Here is a 24,469-nt window from a genome sequence, read left to right as displayed (position 1 = left end):
CTGGAGCTGTGAGGCTGCGGTGCTAACCACTGCGCCACTGTGCCGCCCAAATGAACGATACTCAGGCATAATTCACCAAATATTTGAACATTAAAAAATTGGAATATGACTAGTCAACCCATAAAATCAGTTCTCCCCACAGAACATGTACAATTTAGTATTTTATGGACCCAACTAACATATGATCTCCTAATGAAGATGAATCACCAATAATATGGTAGTGTAGAGTGGTACAATCCAACATACAGCAGCCAAGGAAAACCAAGATCTAAATGAAAAGGAAAAAGTAATCTCCATCTAATTTATATCTGTTTTTCAAAAAATATTTCTCTCTCTCTGCCAGTCTCTCCTCCGCCAACCCCCCTCCCCCCCCCACCCCCACACCATGCCACCTTTTTTTCTTTGTGGTCTTTCTCCACTGTGCCCCCTTCTCTCTCTGCACTCCTCCCCCACCGCATCCCACCTCTCTCTCTACGTCCCCGTACCCTCCTCTGTGTCCTCCCCCCTGTCTCTCCCCCGCTCTCTCTGCATACCTCACCCCAGCCCCTGCACTGGTTTAAAGGGTTGCCTGCCACTCTTTGCATGCTCCCTCAGCACTGCTGGCTTTGTGCTGGCTTGCTTCCTCCTCCTCTTAGCTTTTGTCTCCCTCTGCACCAGCCAATCACTGAACTACCCGAAAACAACAGTGGTAGCCGATCCCAGTGCGCCTGTGCTGCAAACCGCCAATCGGCGCTCACCCTGCCCAGGAAGCCCACTATCAGTCACAGACACTAACCAATCACAGACAGCGCCGCATTTAAAGCTTTGGCAGGCCAGAAGAAGACAATAGCAGATTTCCAAAAACCTGATGTCAGAATTCCACCTTTTGCCTGAAAAGAGCTGAACTCAAGAGGTGAGATGAGTGTGACTGCCCTTGACATCAAGGCAGCATTTGACCAAGTATGGCATCAAGGAGTCCTAGCAAAATTGGACTCAATGGGAATCAGGGGGAAAACTCTCTGCTGGTTGGAGTCATACCTAGTGCAAAAGAAGATGGCTGTGGTTGTCCAGGCTTGGGCTGACCACCTCCAACAGGAGAGAATCTAACCATCTCCTCTTGACATTCAATGGCATTACCATCGCTGAATCCCCCATTATCAACATCCTAGGGGCTACCATTGACCAGAAACTGAACTGGAGAAGCCATATAAATACCGTGGCTACAAGAGCAGGTCAGAGGCTAGGAATCCTGCGGCGAGTAACTCACTTCCTGTCTCCCCAAAGCCTGTCTACCATCTATAAGGCACAAGTCAGGAGTGTGATGGAATACTCTCCCCTTGCCTGGATGGATGCAGCTCCAGCAACACTCTTGAAGCTCACCATCTACAGATGCACTGCAGCAATGCATCAAGGCTCCTTCGACAGCACCTTCCAAACCCGCGACCTCTACCAACTAGAAGGACAAGGGCAGCAAATGCATGGGAACACCACCACCTGCAAGTTCCCCTCCAAGTCACACACCATCCTGGCTTGGAACTATATCGCCATTCCTTCACTGTTGCTGGGTCAAAATCCTGGAACTCCCTTCCTAACAGCACTGTCGGTGTACCTACCCCACATGGACTGCAGCGGTTCAAGAAGGCAGCTCACCACCACCTTCTCAAGGGCAAGTAGGGATGGGCAAGAAATGATGACCTGGCCAGCGACACCCACATCCCATGAATGAATAAAAAAAAAATTCTCATCCCTGCTCATAAGACAACTCCATCCCAGGAATCAATCTTGTGAACGTTCTCTGAACGGCCTCCAATGCAAGTACATCCCTGCTTAAATAAGGAGACCATAACACTATGCAGTATTCTAGGTCTGGTCTCTCCAAAACCTTGTACAGTTGTAGCAAGACCTTCCTAGTTTTATACTCCATCCACCTTACAATAAAGATGAACACTCCATTTGCCTTCCTAATTACTTGCTGTACCTGCATGCTAACTTTTTGTGATTCATGCACCAGGATACCTGGATCCCTCTGTACCACACCATGCTGTAGTCTCTCTCTCTTTAAATGATATTCTGATTTTCTATTCTTCCTACTGAACCTTACAATTTCCCACATTATACTCCATTACCAAATTTCTGCCCACTCACTTAACCTACCGATATCCCTTTGCAGACTGTGTGTCCTCCCCACCTATCTTTGCACCATCAGCAAATAAGGCTACAATACACTCTGCACCTGTCATTAATATAGATTGTAAATACTTGAGGCCCCAGCACTGATCCCTGTGGCACTCCACTAGTTACAGATTGCCAACCTGGAAGTGACCTATTTATCCCGACTTTTTCCTGTAAGTTGGCCAATCCTCTATCCATGCTAATATATTACCACCAACACCATCCTATCGCGTGCAATAAACTTTTATGTGGCACCTTATCGAATGCCTTTTAGAAATCCAAATACACTACATCTACTGGTTCCCCTTTGTCCACCCTACTTGTCACATCCTCAAAAAAATCTAATAAATTGGTCAAACACTATTTCCCTTTCATGACTTTATGATTTTCTAATGTCCTCTTACTACTTCCTTAATAATGGATTCCAACATTTTCCGAATGTCAGATATTCAGTTGCAGTTTTCCAATCCACTGGGAACTTTCCAGAATCTAGGGAATTTTGGAAGATTACAACCAATGCACCCACTATCTGAGCACCCCACTTCATTTAACACCCTAGGATGCAGGCCATCAGGCCTTTAGTCTCAGTTTTCCTAGTATTTTTTATTTTATTTAGAGATACAGCACTGAAACAGGCCCTCCGGGTCACTGAGTCTGTGCCGACCATCAACCACCCATTTAAACTAATCCTACATTAATCCCATTACCCTCTCACATCCCACCTTCCCTTAATTCCCCTACCACCTACCTATACTAGGGGCAATTTATAATGGCCAATTAACCTATCAACTTGCAAGTCTTTGGCTGTGGGAGGAAACCGGAGCACCCGGCGAAAACCCACGCAGTCACAGGGAGAACTTGCAAACTCCACACAGGCAGTACCCAGAATCGAACCCGGGTCGCTGGAGCTGTGAGGCTGCGGTGCTAACTACTGCGCCGCCCTTTCTCTCTGGTGATTGCTTCAAGTTCCTCCCTCCCTTTTGCCCCTTGATTTTTTTTTTACCATTCTTGGAATGCTTTTACTGTCTTTTACCATGAAGACAGATATAAAATACATGTTCAAGATCTCTGCCATTTCTTTGTTTCCCATTATTAATTCCCCAGTCTCATCCTCTGAGGGACCAACATTTACTTTAACGACCATCTTTTTATAAACTTGTAGAAGCTCTTACTATCTGTCTTAACATTTTCTAATTTATTCTCATTCTAATTTCTACCTTGTCATTCTTTGCTGGGTTCTAAAATGTTCCCTACCTTCTGGCTGACCACTAATCTTTGCAGCATTGTATGCCTTTTCTTTTAATTTGATACCATCCTTAACTTCCTTAGTTAGCCACAGATAGTTAATCCTTCTCGTAGAGTCTTTCTTTCTCAATGGAGTATATCTTTCTTGAGAGTTATGAAAAAACTCCTTAAATGTGTGTCTACTGTCTTACCTTTTAACCTATTTTCCAAGTATACTTTAGCCAATTCTGTATTCATACCTTTGTAATTGTCTTTATTTAAGTTTAAGACACAAATTTAAGTTCCAAGTTTCTCACCTTCAAACTGAATATGAAATCCTATCATGTTATGATCACTCTTCCCTAGAGGATCTTTATTAGGAGATTAATTAATCTTGTCTCATTACACATTACCTAAAATAGCCTGTTCCCTGGTTGGTTCCACAATGCATTGTTCTAACAAACTGTCCCAAATGCACTCTATGAACCTTTCTTCAAGGCTACGTTTGATAATTTGGTTTGTCCAATCTACATGATTAAAATTGCCTACAATTATTGCAGTACTTTTCTTAAATGCCCCCATTATTTCTTGATTTATACTCTGTTCTACAGTGTAGCTACAAAAGCAATGATCAGGAGATAAACTACAATGGCAATGGCGCTGCCAGATTTTATTTTGTATATGCACTGGGTCAAAGATTCCTAAATACCCCAAACACATCAAATTCAGGGTGGCAAAAACTTTTATTTGTAAGTCAAGGAGGGTAAGCATGGCCCAAAACTGTTTTGGCTTAAAATGTTCAGATCATGAAGTTCATAAAGTACTGTAATGTACTGAATTTTGCAACCACCAGAGGTCCTCCCTGAGCTTTGCAAATTGAAGCCATTCAAATTATAAATGGGCATTTTTTGTTTTTGCCGCACATTGTTAATTATGACTTCAGAAATCATATCTCTTATAACCTTCCTTTGAGACAGCTGGAACAATTTTGCAGAAGCAGAGATATGTAGGTAATGAATAGTGCAAGAGGACATTAATAAGGCTGGTTTCTGAAAGCCAGGGTAAAGAATATAGAAACACGTATGCAAAGTTGGCAAACTTTAAAATTAGAGATTGAAGGAATCTTAACTCCCACGGAATATCAGAAAGCAGTACAGACTCAGTCCGTTGGCTCCTTTAAAAACGACTGGATAAATATCTATTTAAAAGTCGGGTTGAAGGTTGCAAAAGCAAGAACAGACATAGTCAAATAAACTGGAACAGGATTCTGTAAAGTAACTGGTTACAGCAATATGCGTGGAACATAAGATTAAATTGCAACATACTATAGGAGTAATTTCATTACGTTGTGGTCCTGACACAGAGGCTAAAGGTTCATAAAGGGTTTTTCCATAGCTTCAACCCCTCATCCCTGGCAACAACTGAATATGTAGGACTTCTATTACATCATGACCTAACTCACTGAGTTCAGAACAAATGTTTTAAAATCTCCTGCATGTTATGGGCTGCACCTGCCCTGTCCTTACCCCTCAGGAAAAAAGATTACTCTACATTTGCACTGCGGCTTTGACCAGAAAGACCATGAATTCCTATCCATGGATATCTGCACGGAGGCTCTGAATGGTGCTCTCTGGTCAACATTCCAGGCGGAGCGGCTACCAGAAAATTTTCTTGCAGATACACAGCCAAGGTGAGCTGATAGAAAATGTTAAGCCTAGTACTTAGACCTGGGTCTTGAAGCTGAAACTCAAGTGCATTATCTGCTGCAACAACCAGGCTACCACAATATGACATCTATTAAATGTTTTGTAAGAGGTAGAAATGTAGAGGGCAAATGTGGAAAACTTTATCCTGCACCCTTCCCTTTCCTGTTTTCATCATTTTAACTCTCTCTGTTCCAGCCATCTAGAAATTTGCTTCTAGACCTTGGCCAAAACCACACTGGATTTTGTTATTAGGAAAGGATATGAATCTTGTGAGCAGGACTCAACACTGCCCTTGGGCCTTTTCATAAATGCAGTTTAGAGATATATAGTAAATGTTCATACCTGCCGAAAGTATTTGGATTTGCATTTCTGGACAACAGCAACTCTACGCACTTCACCACTTTTTCTTCTGACTCACTGCTAGCACAGGCAGCCATCAACACTGTATACTGATCTACAGATGTAAAAAAACAAAATATAGTCCTGAAAAAAGGAAAATGCCTAGAGGAAGTACAAATATCTGAAACACAAAAAGTGCAAGGAATATTGTGAAACAATTTGATGCAACTGTGAAAATAATCTACGTAGTAGAAAATTCAAATAATTCTACCTATTGCACCAATACAAATTAATGATTGAATTTTCATTATAGCAAATTTAATTTTATTAGTATAGACTTGGTACTTCAGTTTTCAAACAACAAAATAGATATAAAGCAGCATTTCTATTGGATAACTAAATAAAATGTGATTTTGATGTGCTGCAAAATTAAACAGTTGAAATGTGATGAAATGCAGTGATTTAGGCACCAAACAAATTCAACATACACTCTTTTGTTAGGTCATTATCTAAATTACTAACAACACAAATCAACAAATATTTGTCAGATTAACAAATATTTATGCATAAAAATAAAGTGATGCAATTTACTTTATAATATAAATCAAAAATTAAAAGGTTTAATAAAATTGTTTAACAATATTCCTTGCACTTTTTGTGGTTCAGTAAAATGTAAAAAAAATGCACAAGTTGTAAAATAGATTCAGTCATTTTATGTAGGAAATAAGTCTTTCACAGTCTCACTGCATAAAGCATCTAGCTTTCAGCAGACTTTTACACGATACGATACAATCAAGAATCCATGTAAGTTTTTATCAGTATTGTCGGAATAAATGCATGAATTTGGTAGTTATTTTATAACGTAGCTAAGTTGGAATTTTGACGCATGCAAAATAATTGCTTCCTGTTGAAGCCTCAAGCACCAATTACCCTCTTGAGCAAACTCTTAACCATCTGCTCACTACATGCAATGTTCAGCAGCTCAGTAACTACAAATTATATGAATGAATGTCTTAGCACAGTCCACTTGTGTTCACAGATGTGGTCAATTTAAAAAGCAGGATTTACAAGTTTAAACATATACAATGGAACAAAGTAGATCTGAGATTTTACGTTAACCTACGTCATAGTCATTCAGAAAATTAAATAGGCATCAGAATTTGCGGGTTTTTGGTCTGGAGCTGTTTCCAATTTGGCTTAGTTTTGTCCTACTTACAGTAACTTTGTCCCACCTCTTCCAATGCTTATTATTGTCACATTTCAGTTGACAATAACTAAAACTCTGAAAAATACTCAAATTTGAGAACTTGCACTAATTTCATACATATAACTAGACTTCAAATAGATTTTTGGTATTAAAATGTTATTCTCAAAATTACAGACCCTGTACAAAGTTTAAAACATAAATCATCAGTAATGGAAATGTTGTAAAATAGGTCCACTCACATAGCAATAGAAGACTGAACTACAGTATGAAAAGGGTACAGGCGTAGAATTTCTCTTTCTCCCAGTGAACAATAGAGAAACAGAAGGAATAGTTCCACAAGGCTATAAGCAGAGCTAATCTCTTTCACAGCATCATTCCTTGTGCTCCACCACAATCCAATGGGAGACAGATAAGTTTATAGAAACAGAATTTACTATACATCACACCCTCCAAAATAGATTAATTAGCTTAAATTTCACTATACAAAATGTAAAAGTGAGATAAAAAGGTTAATGAATAACTAGTGATCTTGTTTGTTAGAAGTGAAATACATTTCCAACCGATGAAATCCTATTTAACTGTCAGTGTAACTGAAGCCTGTGATCTGAAAAAAGTTATTAGGTCATTAGACATAAATTTATCTTAGTAGTGTTAAGATTTAGTTTACTAATAAATAATTAATTTGTTGTTGTCTAAAGTTACCTGGTTTGGTCTGTTTTATTCTGGAGGTTACTAAAGTGTTTAATTTGGCTGTTTTCCAGTTAGGTGGGAAAACTATAATAATATGCTGTGACCTGTGGAGTGATGGGACTGAACTGACAGTGCATTGCTCCCAACTCGGTTGTAATGCTATACACTTGCACTCCCAGGTCCCTCTGTTCCTGCACACTCTTTAAAACTGTGCTATTAAGTATATATTGCCTCTCCCTATTCCTTCTGCCAAAATGCATCACCTCACATTTGTCAATATTAAATTCCATCTGCCCATTCTGCTCGCCTATCTATGTCCTTTTGCAGGCGGTTCATATTAATCCTCACTATTTGCCGCAGCTCCAAGTTTGTCGTTGTCAGCAAATTTTGAGATTTTACTCTGTATTCAAAGATCCAAGTCATTTATAGATAACAAAAAAAACAGTGACCCCAGCACTGACCCTTGGGGAACACCACTGCCTACCATCCTCCAGTCTGAAAAGCAACTATTATGACTCATGGTTTTTGTCCTTAAGCCAATCTTTCATCCAATTGGACACTGACCTTCCTATTCCATGAGCCTCAATTTTGTTAACCTGTTTTTTTATGTGGTACCTTATCAAACATTTTCTTAAAATCCATATAAGCAACATCCACCACATCAAACTTTGCTGTTACTTCAACAAAAAATTCAATTAGTCAAGCATGATCTGCCTTTTACAAATCCATGCTGACTATCTTTAATTAACTTGAGCCTCTCCAAGTCTCTGTTGACATTTTCCGATTATAGTTTCTAAAACCTTACCCACCACTGATGTTAAACTAACCGGCCTGTAGTTGCTAGGACTGTCCTTACACCCTTTCATGAATAGGGTGTCACTTGCACCACTCTCCAATCCTCTGGCACCTCCCCCGTATCCAGGGGAGATTGGAAGATTATGGCAAGCTCTTCCGCTATCTCCATCCCCACTTTCGTTAGCAACCTCGGATGCAAGCCATCTGTACCAGATGACTTAACCACCCTAAGCACAGCCAACCTTTTTAATTCCTCCCCCCCTCTCAATTTTTATTCTATCCACTGCCTCTACTCTCTCTGCTTCCATTTCCTTAGTGATACCGATACGCCTCTAAGCATATATTACCCTCTCTGTCCCTCATCGTCCCCAGTTCTTCTCTTACTACATGTTTACTATTTACATGCCAATTGAAGATCCTTGGGGTCCCTTTTATGTTGGCTGCCATTCTATTTTCATATTCTCTCTTGCCAGTTTTATTTTTCTCTTCACCTCCCCTCTCAACTTTTGTATATGGCCTGGTTCTCACTTGATGGGTTGACTTGACATGCATCATACACCCTCTTTTTTTTGTTTCATCATCATCTCTATCTCCCTCGTCAACCCAGGAGCCCTGTTCTTGGTTCCCCTACCTTTCAACCTTGCTGGAATGTTTCTAGTCTGTACCTGAAGCATTTCTTCCTTAAAGATAACCCATAGTTCCGATACAGCTCTTCTTGCTAGTCTTTGGTTCCATTCTACCCTGGCTAGATCCCTTCTCATTACGTTGAAATTAGCCGTCTTTCATCTAGACATTCTACCTTATTTTGTTCCTTGCTGTTCTGCATTACTAGTCTAAACCTTATGGTACAATGATCACTCTTACCCAAGTGCTCCCCCACAGTCACTTGGTCGATTTGGCCCACCTCATTTCCCAGTACCAGATCCAGCAATGCCTCTTTTCGAGTTGGGCTGAGAACATACTGACCAAGGAAGCTCTCCTGAACATATTTTGGAAATTCCTCCCCCTCCTTGCCCTTTACTCTAAAATTATCCCAATCGATATTTGGGTAATTAAACTACCCCAATATCACCACTCTATAGTTCTTGCATATCTCTGATTACCCTGCAGATTTGGTCCTCTATCTCCCTCTCACTATTTGGAGGCCTATGAAATGTGATCATACCCTTTTTACTCAACTCTAAATAAATGGATTCTGTCCTGGTTCCTTCGAGGACATCTGCCCTTGCCAGCATAGCAATGCCTTCCCTAATCACGACTGCCATCCCACTTCCCTTTTTTCCTTCTGTATCTTTCCTGAACACTATATTCTTGTATATTAAACGCCCAGTCCTCACCATTTCAAGCCACGTTTCCATTACTGACACATCATATTCCCATACTATTTGTGCTTGTAGCTCACCAACCTTCATCACCATACTTTGGACGTTTACACACATGCAATGTAATTTTGTCTTTGTATTTCTCTTAGTCCTTCTCAGTCCACTGCTACCTAATACAGAACTATTCCCTTCAAAGGAGAGGGATGATGGAAACATTGTCGTAAAAGAGGAGTGTGAAATATTAGATACGATAAGCATAGAGAGAGAGGAAGTACAAGAGGGTCTGAAAGCAGATAAATCGCCAGATTGCATCCCAGATTGTTAAAGGAAGTCAGGGAGGAAATAGCGGATGGTCTGAGGATCCTCGTCAAATCTTCACTAGATACTGGCAAGGTACCAGAGGACTGGAGATCTTCGAGCATGTACCATTGTTTAAAAAGGGTACGATGGTTAGGCCAAATGATTATAGGCTGGTCAGTTTGACCTCGGTGGTGGGTAAATTATTAGAATAAATTCTAATAGACAGGATAAACTGCCACTTAGAAAGGCACAGATTAATCAGGGATAGTCAGCATGGATTTGTTAAGGAAAGGTTGCGCCTTACTAACTTGATTGAATTTTTTGAGGAAGTAACAAGAAGGATTGATGGGGGTAGTGCAGTGGATGTGGTTTACATGGATTTTTGTAAGGCATTTGACAAGGTCCCACATAGAATCATAGAACATTTAAGGCACAGAAAAAGGCCACTAGGCCCATCGTGTCTGTGCTGGCCAAAAAATGATCCACCTATTCTAATCCCACCTTCCAGCATTTGGTTCGTAGCCCTGCAGAGTACACATGGCAGACTGGTCAGAAAAATAAAAGCCCATGGGATACAGGAGAATGTGGCCAGTTGGATCCAAAATTGGCTCAGTGACAGGAAACAAAGGGTAGTGGTTGACAGATGCTTTTACGAATGGAAAGCGGGTTCCAGTGGCATTCCACAGGGCTCAGTGTTGGGTCCCTTACTGTTTGTGGTATATATTAATGATTTGGACTTAAATATGAGAGGCACGATTGGGAAATTTGCAATGACACAAAAATTGACTGTGTGGTTGATAGCTGTAGACTCCACAATATCAATGGTTGGGGCAGAAAAGTGGCGAATGGAATTCGATCTGGAAAAGTGTGAGGTAATGCATTTGGGGAGGGCAAACAAATCAAGAGAATACACAATAAATGGGAGGATTTTGAGTAGGGTAGAAGTGAGAGACCTTGGAGTGCATGTCCACAGGTCCCTGAAAGTGGCAGGACAGGTAGATAGCGTGGTAAAGAAGGCATATGGAATGCATTCCTTTATTGGCTGAGGTACAGAATACAAAAGCAGGAATGTAATGCTCCAACTGTATAAAACGCTGATTAGGCCACAGTTGGAGTATTGTGTACAGTTCTGGTCACCACATTACAGGAAGGACATAATTGCTCTGGAGAGAGTACAGAAGAGATTTACAAGAATGTTGCCAGGACTTCAAAGTTACAGCTATGAGGAAAGATTGGATTAGCTAGAGTTGTTTTCCTCAGAACATAGGAGGTTGAGGGGTAACTCAATTGAGCTGTACAAAATTATGAGGGGCCTGGATAAAGTAGACAGGAAGGACCTGTTTCCCCTGGTGGAGAGGTCAATTACCAGGGGCACAGATTTAAGGCAATTGCTAGAAGGATTAGAGGGGAGAAGAAGAAAAACTTTTTCACCCAGAGGGTGGTGGGTGTCTGGAATTCACTGCCTGGATCGGTGGTGGAGGCAGAAACCCTCAGTTCATTTAAAACATACCCGGACATGCACCTGAAGTGTTGTAACCTGCAAGGCTATAGACCAGGTGCTGGAAGGTGGGATTAGATTAGGCAGCTAGTTTTTCAGCTGGCACAGACACGATGGGCTGAATGGCCTCCTTCTGCACCCTAACTTTTTTATTATAGTTCTATGGTTCTAGTACTGTCGAACACACACACTTTGACCCCACCTAGTACTTTCCTATTTCCTATTCTAGTCCTACCTGTCCCTTGCAACTCACTATGCACCTTGGTGTTCCTCTCTTGTATTATCTCCTGGTTCCCACACCCTTGCCAAGTTAGTTTAAACTCTCCCCAACAGCACTAGCAAATCAATTAACGGAGAAGGGAATAGGGTATAATACTGATGGTTAGATGAGGAAGGATGGGAGGAGGCCTGAGTAGAATATAAACACTGGCATGGACTGGTAGGGTCAAATAACTTGTTTCTGTGTTGTATATGCTAAGTAAAATGTGGTGGAATGAGGCCAGGACGAACTGACGAGATTATTAAATTAAATGACATGGTGTCACTGGTGACAGGGGAATTTGTTGACAGTGAAAGATAAGGCTGAGTAAAATGCTGGATAAATTAAGTCTAGAGTTGACAAACATGGCACTGGAGGTGATACATAGGCCGCAGATGATGGTGATGTGGAAGTGGAAATAAGCAGTCTTTGTGATAAATAGTGTGTAGAAATTGAAGTTCATCCCTAGTTTGAGAAGTTCACTCAATTTTCACATTGCTTGTTTCAGCTGTTCAAATGGAGTCAGGCAGCACAAAACTAATCTAATGGATCAAGAGAAGTAGACACACGTGTTATCAACATTCATATGCAAGTTGTCCTCATGCCTATGATGTCACCTATGGCTAGCATGTAGATGAGGAAGTGGAGTGGGCAAAGATGAATTTAGAGATACAGCACTGAAACAGGCCCTTTGGCCCACCGAGTCTGTGCCGACCAACAACCACCCATTTATACTAACCCTACAGGAATCCCATATTCCCTATCACCTACCTACACTAGGGTCAATTTACAACGGCCAATTTACCTATCACCTGCAAGTCTTTGGCTGTGGGAGGAAACCGGAGCACCCGGGGAAAACCCACGCGGTCACAGGGAGAACTTGCAAACTCCGCACAGGCAGTACCCAGAATCGAACCCGGGTCCCTGGAGCTGTGAGGCTGCGGTGCTAACCACTGCGCCACTGTGCCGCCCTTTGGGGGATTGCTGAATTTGAATGCGTTGGACGGGTTGAGCAGATGAAAATATAAGCTACTGGTTATGATTTGATTGTCACATTGAGACAGATAGGCGTGGAAGAATGAAACAGCAACTCCAGGTAGCTGGACTATACAGGAAAAGGGATGAAGGAGAATAGCACGGTCAACTGCAAACACCAAAAAAGGTTGAGGTGGATAAGGAGAGAAACAACACCATGGCCACAGATACAGAGAGGTTATTTATGGGGATATAATCAAGCATGAGGATATGAAGAGTGGTTGAAAGTTTCGCTGACATAGCAGGGGTTTGAGGGAGCATGAGGCAGGTCGCTTGAAAGGGATGAACTTGGGAGTGGGGGGGGGGGTGGGTGAAGTTGGAAGAGAAATCTACAGAATGGCAGGGGATCAGAGGGGACTAGAAATAAGGAAAGGAAAAATGACAGCTTAGGCAACTACACAGGTAGTCTCAAACTTGGAGATGAAGATTTGGTACTATAGTTGGAAGTAAGGGTTGTGGAGAGGGAAGGATGGGGGTTGAAGCGATGGTTCATCATGGAAGAAACAAGACCTGGATAGTGATTAATCTGGTCAAGCCAGATCTGCAAAGAATGATTGAGACAGTTGTGGGCCAGGTGCACTCAAGTTTGTTAAAGGAGCCAAGATAACAGCCGTACTAGGAATAGGAGATATTGAATGATTTTGTTGGTAGGTCAACAGCACCAGAGGTATCAGGCCAGATGGAAGCCTAAAGGAAGTTGTGAGTTTGGTATTGAATTAGTGAGGGAGTTGACCTACATTGGCTTCTGGTTAAGCAACGCTTTGATTTTAAAATATTCATCCTTGTTTTCAAATTCCTCCATGACCCCATCCCTCCCTATTTCTCTGATCTCCACCAGCCAGAGATCTCTTGAGCATTCCTGATTTTAATCGTTGCACCCTTGGTGGCTGTGTCGCCCTCCCTAAATCTTTCTACATCTCTTTCCTCCTTAAGGCACTCCTCAAAACCTACCTCTTTGACCAAGCTTTTGGTCATCAGGCCTAACATATCCTTATGTGGCTCAGTGTCAAATTTTGTTTGATAACACTTGTAAAGTGCCTTGGGATGTTTTGTTATGCTAAAAGTGCTATATAAATGCAAGTTGTTGTTGGAGAAAAGGGTGGATGGCAAGGGCAGTGGAATTGAGGGAAGGCATGGGGAATGCCAGTGGTAAGGGGGAAGGGAAAAGGTTAACGATAGCCTTAGTGATCAAAACTTTAAAAGTGGAAAAGTCGCTCTAGATAGTGAGGTTGAGGTTTGGGGCAAAGACTTGTAGAGCATCTTACACACAAGTCATATCCTTCCTTGTGCTTCCCTCCTAGGAAAGAAATCACAAAGGCAATGAACCAGCAGCAGCACTGTACCAGAACAATCCTATCAGCTACTGCAATCAGCTGCCTTACTCCACTTGTGCAGTGCAAGGAATCAAATGGCAACTTCTCCTAACTTTTGCTGAGTGGAATCGATAGAAACAGAGCAGACATTGAGAGAGCAACTTGCCACTTAAATATCACAGCATTGAAGAGGAAAAACAAATCAGATAGACTGATTGAAATGCGAAAAGACATGGAATACTTGAAGTGAATACTACAGATGCAGTTAAGGGAAAGCTAGGTAAGTACATGAGGGAGAAAGAAATAGAGGGGATACGCTGATAAGATTACATGAGTAGCATGGGAGGTGGGTGGCCTTATCCACAAATCTGTTTATACACAAGTATTTATAGAAAATGCTAAAATTATAACATTTATTAAAATAAAAGATCAGAATTAGGCAACATACTACACACAGTATGAGGTCCATTAAAGTGTCAACCTACAGTGACTGTATTTGTAGCCTTTTATAAAGTACTCCAAAACATCCTGCTGCACATATTTGGTTACCAGGATCTCTCAGAATTTTCTATGGTGCTCCTTTGCAACAACTTACAAAGCAAAGTTTCCTTTGAAGATGGGCAGGAATTGATTTATAATCAAAGCACTCATACTATTTTGATATATTCCCAAAGTTTTCCATTAAAAGACAATATTTCAAGACCAACTGCTGCGAAGCACCTTGCGAAGTTCTTCTCAAGGTGCTATATCAATGCAAGTTGTTGTTCTAGATGCTTAATTGGATGCTTAAACTACATTGAAACACCTGAACAGTTAGATCTAATTTATGGATAATTTATAGCGGAGTGTTTGCTCAGGTGTAACCACCTTGTCATTGTCATCTGCTTTTCAAAGTATAGTGCCCCAATTATACCCTAGGTCAAAGTAAAATGTTATTTTAGTTCATCCTTTAGCAAGATCTGTGGAAGCTGTGTTAATTCCCACCATTGTAAAATGCTTCTCAAATTATAAAGAATATTGGTTTAAAAAAAAACTATGGTTAACTTGAACACCCAAGTGTCTTTCCTCCCATCTCTGTAAATGTTCACACATGCTCTCAACAGTTAGAATCATAGAATAGTACAACACAGGGGCTGCCATGTGGCCCATTGAGTTTGAAGAGCAATCCAGTTAGTCACACTCCCCTTGTTCTTTCCCCATATCCTTGCAATTCTTTTCTCCTTTAAGTATTTATCCAATTCTCTTCTGAAAGCTACTAGTGAATCAGTTTCCAGCACTTTATCAGGCAGTGCAGTAAAAATCCTAAGCACTCTTTGCATAAACAAGTTTCTCCTTGTGTTGCCTCTAGTTCTTTTACCAATCACCTTAATTCTGTGCCCTCTGATTATCAACCCTTCAAGCAGTGGAAACAGTTTCTCTTTATTTACTATATCTAAGCCCTTCATAATTTGAACACCTCTATCAATTTTCCTCTTAGCCTTCTATGCGTGAAGGACAGCAACTTCAGCTTCTTTAGTGTCTAAGTAAGAAAGAAAGAAAGAAAGAAAGACTTACATTTATCCATGTATCCACAATCCCTCATCCCTGGAACCATTTAGCAAATCACTTCTGTACCCTCTCCAAAGCCTTCATGTCCTTCCTAAAGTGTGGTGCCCAGATTAGGCACAATACTCCAGCTGGGGACAAATTAGCGTTTTATGTAGGTTTCGCAAAATTTCCTGGCTTTTGTTCTTTGTCTCTATTTGCAAAGCCCATATCCTTTATTAACTGCTTTGTTAACCTGTCCTGCCACCTTCAAAGATTTGTGCACAAACACCCCTAGGTGTCTCTGTTCTTACATCCCCTTTAAAATTGTACTATTTAGTATGTATAGTCTCCCTTCCCCTTTCCTAGCAAAATGCATCACCTCAGACATTCTTGCTTTGAATTTCATCTGCCATTTGTCCACAAGCCTGTCTGTGCCCTCTTGGAGTCTACTGCTATCTTGCTCAATGTTTACCACACTTCCAAGTTTTAGGCCATCTGCAAATTTTGAAATTGTTCCCTGTACCCAGGTGCAAGTCATTAAAAACAGCAGTGATTCTAGTACTGAACCCTGGGGACCACCACTGTATACCTCTTCCAGTCTGAAAAAGAATCATTGACTGCAACTCTGCTTTTTATCCCATTGCCAATTTTATATCCATGCTGTTACTGCCCCTTTTATCCCATGGGCTTCAATTTTGCCAACATGCCGAATATATGGTACTTAATTCAATGGCTTTTGAAAGTCCATAAACACAATATCAACTGCACTGCCCTTATCCACCCTCTCTATTACCTCATTTAAAAACTCAAGTTGTCAAACAAGATATGCTGACTCACCTTTATTAGTCATTGCTTGGGCAATTGGCTGTTAAATTTCTTCCAGATTATTGTTTATAAAAACTTCCCCACCATTGGGTGATTTATCTACACTAAGTTCTGACAGCCTTTCAAGTACATCTTCATCTATTTTTATCTCATCTAGTATTCCTCATTTACCCTAGCTTAGGCAAAGTCCTCTTCCTTGATAAACACCAATGCAAAGTACTCATTTAGTGCCTCAGTCGTGCTTTCTTCTTCAACCAATACATCCCCATATTGGTCTCTAATCAGGGCCCCACTGCTCCTCCATTACTGTTAACATGTCTATAAAAGCTCTTTGGATTCCCTTTTATGTTAGCTGCCAATCTACACTTGTATTGCCTTTTTGCCTCTCATTACCTTTTTTGCTTCTCCCCTGTACTTTAGATATTCCGCCTGATACTCTCTTGTATTACCAAGCTGACATCCTTCAAATGTCACCTTTTTCTGCATAATCTCCTAGGCTACATGCGAACCATATCCTCTTCAAAGGCGATCCATTGATCCACTTCTTTTCTGCCTGTCATTCTGACTTCACTTTACTGGGGCCAGATCGCTCCTCAATTCACGGCAATTAACCATCCTCCAGTTAAAATTTTTTTATTCCAGATTTCTCCTTTCCCTTCTCCATAACTAATGTAAATTTAATGATACTACGATCACTATTCTCGAGATGCTCCCCCACTGTGACATTCTGCACTTGACCAATTCATTCCGCAGGATTAGACCCAGAAATACCTCCTTCCTCATTCGGCAGGAAACAGAGTAATCGAGAATTTCTCCTGAACAAACTTCAGAAATTCACTGCCCTTAACACAAGCAGTTCAAATCTCTTATCACTACTCTATAGTTCTTGTACCTCTCAGTAATTTCTTTGGAAATCTGTTCATCTATCTTGCTTCCCGCGATTTGGTGGCCTATAAAATACACGAAGTATTGTAATAGTCCTTTTATTGTTTCTGAACTCCAACCAAATAGAATCTGTCTTTGACCCTTCAAGGACATTCTCTCTTTCTAGCACTGTAATATTTTCCTTAATCAAAACTGCTACTCCTCCTCCTTTTTGCCCTTCCCTATCTTTCCTAACTACCTTGAACCCAGGCATATTAAATAACCAATCCTCCATTTTTTGAGCCAGATCTCAGTTATTGCCACGACATAATATTCCCATGTGCACCTGCAGCTCACCAACCTTATTAATCAAACACATTTATGCACATGCACTCCAAACCTAAATTAGGCCTTGTCTTTTCTATGATCCAACCTAATTCTGTATTATTTCTAACTCTGTCTCTCCTAGTCCTCTGACATCATATGGATTGTAAATTTGAGGAATTTAGTGATCCCAACAGTAAACTGAGTTAATATCACTTGCTATCATTAGTCAGAGTACTAATGCTTGAGTTGTGAATGTGTTAATTTGGTTTCTCTGCACCTTTGAGTGCAATTACCTCTATGCATTCCTCCAATGATACCATCAAATGTTTACACAAAATGATTGCTTTTAAATTAACAGAACTGAATTAAATTGATAGAATAAAAGGATGTTGAATTTGTTCTTCATTCCTTTTAGCTGGTTTTTTAAAAAAAATTTTGTTAGTGGAATATGCATAAAATGGTCTATTAATATGGAAAAACAAAGGCATGGATTAATTCCTTTGATTTTTCTTCTCAGATGTAGTTTGCTTGCTTAGTTTACACAGCTGTTATTAATGAACTGACATCTGTTCCTTCACTTACAACATCATTTCAAAACACACAAGAACCAAATGAACCATGAAGAGAGTTCGCAAATTATCCTTTTAATTCTGAGACCTGAAGTAAATCAAATCTAGACCAACAGGATAAAAGTCTCTTTTATAGTTTTTAAGGTTATTTTGATTCCGTTTCCACTGGATATGGACCCACAGCACAAAACTCGCACTAAATCGATTATCGTGCCCAGGGGGGGGACACAAGAACCAAGTTGTGTGAAGTGGAACATACCACATTAGCAGAGTGCTGGGAGGTGAAGACCCTTCTAAGATACGGCCCTGGTAAACTCTTTGGCAGAATACCAGGTATTTCAAAAATGGATTGACATGCTGGGCAATATGACTGGCAGCATAACATATTCAGGACTAAATATTTCATTAGTAAATTGAAACAACCTTTGATGATCAAGGGCTCTTTCACATTTTTCTGCCTTATTAATTCAAAATCTAATTTCATCAGAATGTCCGAAGGTTCATTTGACTCAATTAAAAACATTTCTCTAGCTCCTAATGTTCCAGTAAAAGGATTGAGCCCATCCAATGCAGGCAATCTTTGAAGGACATTCATTTTTACACTATTCCATTCATTCTATCAATCCATTTACTTGTCAATCTATTTGCAAGTCGTTCATTCTTTACTTGGGAGGATTCCAGATTAAGCAGGGATGGATGAGTTTTGGCTAAATGCACTAACATTTTTCACTTCATCAGAGTTTAAGGATCCTGATGACTTAACAGCCAGCCTTAATATATCTGACCTCTCTCAAGATTTAGGACTCCTCTGGATTCACCGGTGTCCCAGAATGCTATTGTAAGCAATGCCTCAGCTTTATGCCTGGCCATAACCCCTTACAGCAGCAGGTAGTTTGGGTTCTAAAAGAGTGCTTATTACCTCAACTTCCATAATATTCAGTCATTGCTCCTCTTTGCAATCTTCATCTTTCTGTGGAGATTTTTGTATATCACTGCTTTTTCCCTAAGATTCTTGAAGCTTTCCAAAATGATTGAAGAGTAGAACTAAGTAGTTTCTTTTCAAGCATATTGCGTTTTTTCTTCATTTGATATATCAACATTTAGAATTTGATTATACTAAAATTGGACTTGATCTGGTGAAACGACTTGTGATCTGTAATCTGATTGTATTCAATTATCTTCATAAATACACTACTGATGCATTCTCTATTCATCCAAACTGGTTAGGTTTTATTGCCCCACAGATTAACAGCAGTTTTTGTTTAATCAGAATCCTATAAAACAGTACATTCCTTTCTATCTGACACCATAATTGATTTTTATTTAATGCAACATAACCAGCACAACCAAATATACAGCAGAAATAATTACTTTGTAAAGATTTGATTTCACAATGTTTTCTCTTCAAGCTTGTTTGAAGAAAGCACTACTTCCGTCACCCCGGTATTCATGCAGAGTCATCTTTTTGGTTGACAAACTGAATTACAACACGCTGAAAAAAAACCTTTTAGAATTTGCCTCATCCTGTTTCATACTGAACTAAGCAGTAACATTAGACATTTCAGCCCTCACCCTCAATAACACAACTGACTTCCACCACTGAAAATCTAGTTCTTTTTTCTGCAGCTGAACATACGTTACTGCATACACTTAAATTGTACTTAATTCTGGTTCTTTCATTCTAGTCATAGTCATTAACTGTGTACCTGTGCAATCTGCAGTTCAGAATAAAAGTACCTTACCTTTTGCAAAACTTGCATTAGCACCTCTATCGAGAAGATGACGAGTGATTTCAATGTTAGCTACACTTGCAGCATACATCAATGGTGTCCAACCAAAACTGAAACGTGTTTCCACATCTACGCCTGTGGTAAAAGTTGTAGATTAGAGGTCTGGTTTAAAACTAAAGTTTATATTGTAAAAGGCCTACTAAAATTAATATCCTGCATGTCCTATATTTATTCACGTCTCAAGAAACATGTATTCATGCTGGAGAGATTACGTGTGTCCTTTGGAGATATTTTACAAATCTGCAAACCAAGATCAATGAAAAGAGAGAGAGAGAGGTACAGCACTGAAACAGGCCCGAGTCTGTGCTGACCATCAACCACCCATTTATACTAATCCTACATTAATCCCATATTCCCTACCACATCCCCTCCTACATTAATCCCATATTCCCTACCACTCTCCTACCACCTACCTACACTAGGGGCAATTTACAATGGCCAATTTACCTATCAACCTGCAAGTCTTTGGCAGTGGGAGGAAACCGGAGCACCTGGCGGCAACCCACGCTGTCACAGGGAGAACTTGAAAACTCCACATAGGCAGTACCCAGAACTGAACCTGGGTCGCTGGAGCTGTGAGGCTGTGGTGCTAACCACTGCGCCGCCCATAAAAACTGCAGCTTCATTCCCATGTTTCTTATAATAGCCATCAACCAAGCATGCATGATTCAGTTTAACAGGAACTTCCCAATATCTAAATATTTCAACATAGTCATTGGTCTAGCAAAACATATTAAAGTTGCATTATGCTCATGTGCTGAAATGAAATAGCGATGAGCTTCTTGTTTAATTTGCAATAGGGCACTGAGAACTGCTGAGTTGCCTCATAAAATTTTTCAAAAATTTGTTTCAAGGGATGTGGGTATTGCTGGCAAGGCCAACATTGTTACCCATCAATAATTGTCCTCAAGAATGTGGTGGTGAGCTACCTTCTTGAACCACTGCAGTCCATTAGGTGCGGTACACCCACAGGGAGGGAGTTCCAGGATATTGATCCAGTGACAGCAAAGGAACGGTGATATAGTTCCAAGTCAGGATGCTGTGCAGCTTGGATGGGAACCTGCAGATGGTGGTGTTTCCACACATCTGCTGCCCTTGTCCTTCTAGGTGGAAGAGATCGCAGGATTAGAAAGTGCTGTCAAAGTAAGCATGGTGAGTTGCTGCAGTGCATCTTATACATGGTACACACTGCTGCCACTGTGCACTGGAGGTGGAGGGAGTGAATGTTTAAGGTGGTGATTTAAGGAGTGACAATCAAGCAAACTGCTTTGTCCTGGATGGTATCAAACTTCCCGAGTGTTGTAGGAGCCGCATTCATCCAGGCAAGTGGAGAGTATTCCATCACACTCCTGACTTGTGCTTTGTAGATACTGAACAGGCTTTGGGGAGTCAGGATGTGGGTTACTCGCAGAATTCTCAGCCGCTGAACTGCTTTTGTAGCCATTGTATTTAAATGGTTGGTCCAGTTAAGTTTCTGATCAATGGTAACCTCCATTGAATGTCAAGGGGGGATGATTAGATTCTCTCTTGCTGGAGATCGTCATTGCCTGGCCCTTGTGTGGCACGAGTGTTACTTGCTATTTACTTATCAGCCCAAGCTGGAATGTTGTCCGGGTCTTGCTGCATATGGACACGGACTACTTCAATACCTGAGGAGCTGCGATTAGTATTTGACTATGCCCCCTCCTCCTAGACACCCCACCAAGCAAGAACAGTTTCTCCAAATCTGCTCTCAGTTCCCTTAATATCTTGAAATCTTCGATCAAATTATCCCTTAACCTTCTAAATTCCAATAACTACAACCCTAGTTTGTTTAATCTCTCCTCGTATCTCAACCCCTGGAGTCCAGGTATCATTTATTTTATAATATTTATTTTCGCTGTTCAATTCCAGAATTGTCAGAATAAGTTAGTCACTTATTTCAGTATATGTATAACGGAAAGTTTTGAATAAAATCTTATAATGTTGGACACGATTTTTTTCCCCAATAAGCTCTACAGGCATTGGAAAGGTTATTTGAGTGTTAACCAGCATGAATCTGATTACTAAAGCTTTAACATGGGACCAACAGACTGTTGCTAAGAACTCTGCTGCCACCATCTGGTGCTTCAATCTTCAACCTGTCTTATCCTTACATCTGTCTGCATTTATACAACATAATTAACAAAAAAGGTACACAATCTACAACCAATGTAAACACTGGGATATATCCTAACCCAATTGGAGGCTCTCCCCGTTTCATGAGTATTCGTCCAATTCCACCAAAGCGCAATTCAAATGTGAGACAAAGTGTAGAATGTTTACCCTTTATTCAACAACTTATATTCATATAGTGCCTTTAATGTAATAAAATGTCCCAAGGTGCTTCAAAGGAGCATCATAAGACAAAATTTGACATTGAGGCACATAAGGAGATATTACGTTAGATGACCAAAAGCTTGGTCAAAGTGGTAGGTTTTAAGGTAGGAGTGTCTTAAAAGAGGAAAGCAAGGTAGAGAGGGGTAGGGATGGTTTTCCAGAGCTTAGGGCCGAGGCAACTAAAGGCACGGCCACCAATGGTGAAGCGATTAAAATCGGGGATGATGAAGAGGCCAGAATTAGAGCAGCACAGATATCTTGGAGGGTAGTGGGGCTGGAGGAGATTACATAGATAGTGAGGGGAGAGGTCATGGAGGGATTTGAAAACAGGCACGAGAATTTTAAAATCAAGGCGCTGCTTGACCGGCAGCGAATAAAGGGCTGATAGGTGACCAAAACGTAATGCGAATTAAGGCACAGGCAGCAGAGTTTCGGATGACCTCAGGTTTATGGAGGGTAGACTGTGGGAGACCAGCATTGGTATAGTCAAGTCCAGAGGTAACGAAGGCATAAACAAGGGTTTCAGCAGCAGATGAGATGAGACAGGGGCGAAGTTGGATCACGTTACGGAGATGGAAGTAAGTGGTCTTAGTGATGGCATGAGTAGGTGGTCAGAAACTCATCTCGGGTCAAATTTGACACCAAGGTTGTAAACAGACTGGTTTAATCGCAGACTGTTGCCAGGAAGGCGGATGGAATCGGTAGTGAGCGAAAGGAGTTTGGAATAGGGACCAAAAACGATGGCTTCAATCTTTCCAATATTTAATTGGAGGAAATTTCTGCTCATCCAGTTCCGGACCTTGGATAAGCAGTCTGATAATTTGGCAACAGCAGAGGAATCGAGAGAGGTGGTGGTGAGATAGAGCTGGGTGCCATCAGCGCACATATGAAAACTAATATTGTGCTTTCAGATGATGTTGCTGAAGGGCAGCATGTAAATGAGAAATAGGAGGGGGACATGGATAGCTCCTTCTGGGTCACCAGAGGTAACAGTGGGGGAGAAGAAAGAGAAACCATTGCAAATGATACAGAGGCTACGATTAGATAAGAATGGAACCAGGTGAGGGCAGTCCCACCCAACTGGACGAGAGTGGAGAGGCATTGGACGGGGATGGCGTCAAAGGCTGCTAACAGGTCCAGAAGGATGAGGAAGGAAAGTTTACCTTTGTATGAGCCACATAGGATCTCAACTGTGACTTTGATAAAAGATGTTTCAGTACTATGGCAGAGGTGGAAACCTAATTTGGGGGTTTCAAACATGGAGTTCCAGGAAAGATAGAAGTGGATTTGGGTCAAAAGTTCTTTTTGAGGAGGGGTTGATGACAGCAGATTTAAAGGAGAGAGGGACAACAGCTGAAGACAGAACAGTTAAGAATATTGGCTAACATGACATTCAAGAGAATCTCATGCAAATTTTATATATTTCTACATATAAAGCTGATGTACAACCGTGTTGTTCAGAGTTAGCCACAGGCATTTTCTTTAATTATAATCACAAGTTGCATGCTTCATAGTGTTATCAGGAACAATCATTTATCAGCATTGGCTGCAGCCGTGGGATCAGAGTGTACTGGGAAGAAGCGGGGCAAAGACTGGAAGCATTGGGTTTAGAGCTGGGATCAAGCAGCATCGGAAAGGGAAGGGAGACAAGAATCTGACAGGAAAGGAGGCTTGTCGAAGTATGGTATTGGAACAGAATCTACCAAACTTAAGGGGGAGGGGCTCAGGAAATGTGATCCAAACTGCTTTTGGCTCCTTTTAGATGCCTCCCACTGCATTCCTACCTTTTAGACTTCTTCCTGAACCATCCATGATCCTTTTTGAGCAGTCACCCACACTCGCACAATGCTTTCCCCATTGTTAGCGAGTCCCTACCTTTAAGCATTAACAGCACTAAATGTTAGTGAATCTGCCAATTTTATAGCCGTTAACCTCTAATATTTAATTTCCATTATCAAAAATTACCACATAAAAAAATGAGATGACAGTTTTCAAGTTACTGTTCAGTCCTGAAAAGGTTTGCTGCTTTTCTAAGAGATGGATTTTTTTTAACTGAATCGAGTCAAAATGAAGAGGATGGCTCCTTCTATGACCAACATAGACAGAACGATTCAATTCATTCATCATTTATGTTCCTTAAGTATTTTTTAATGGCAGGTCTGACTGTCGTTTTTGATGAATACAACCTCGATGCAACGGAGTGGCTTGTTAGTTTATTTAAGAGTCATCCTCTTTGATGTGGCATAGGCCAGACCAGAAAAAGACAGCAGGCTTCCTTCCATAAGTAGCATTGGCCGACCAGTTGGACTTTTACAATAATTTAGATTATTGTTCTTTTTACTAGTGTATACATTTTTAAATTGAATTCAA

General features: G+C 40.8%; 1 protein-coding gene across 3 annotated transcripts in view; it reads right to left on the bottom strand.

Moving 5' to 3' along the window:
• The window catches only part of asz1 (ankyrin repeat, SAM and basic leucine zipper domain containing 1), a 185,301-nt gene that overhangs the window by 58,253 nt on the left and 102,579 nt on the right, over positions 1–24,469 (bottom strand). For all 3 annotated transcript variants that reach the window (XM_068051229.1, XM_068051230.1, XM_068051231.1), the window contains exons 3-4: positions 19,694–19,816; positions 5,424–5,535 (exon numbers count right to left, since the gene is read on the bottom strand). In XM_068051229.1, the coding sequence (XP_067907330.1) occupies positions 5,424–5,535; positions 19,694–19,816 (235 nt within the window). The remainder of the gene's footprint in view (positions 1–5,423; positions 5,536–19,693; positions 19,817–24,469) is intronic.

The sequence above is a fragment of the Heterodontus francisci genome, chromosome 18, assembly GCF_036365525.1.
Source record: "Heterodontus francisci isolate sHetFra1 chromosome 18, sHetFra1.hap1, whole genome shotgun sequence".
NCBI classification, from domain to species: Eukaryota; Metazoa; Chordata; class Chondrichthyes; order Heterodontiformes; family Heterodontidae; genus Heterodontus; species Heterodontus francisci.
Note: the sequence above shows the minus strand (reverse complement) of the source record. Positions and strands in the feature narration are given on the sequence as shown.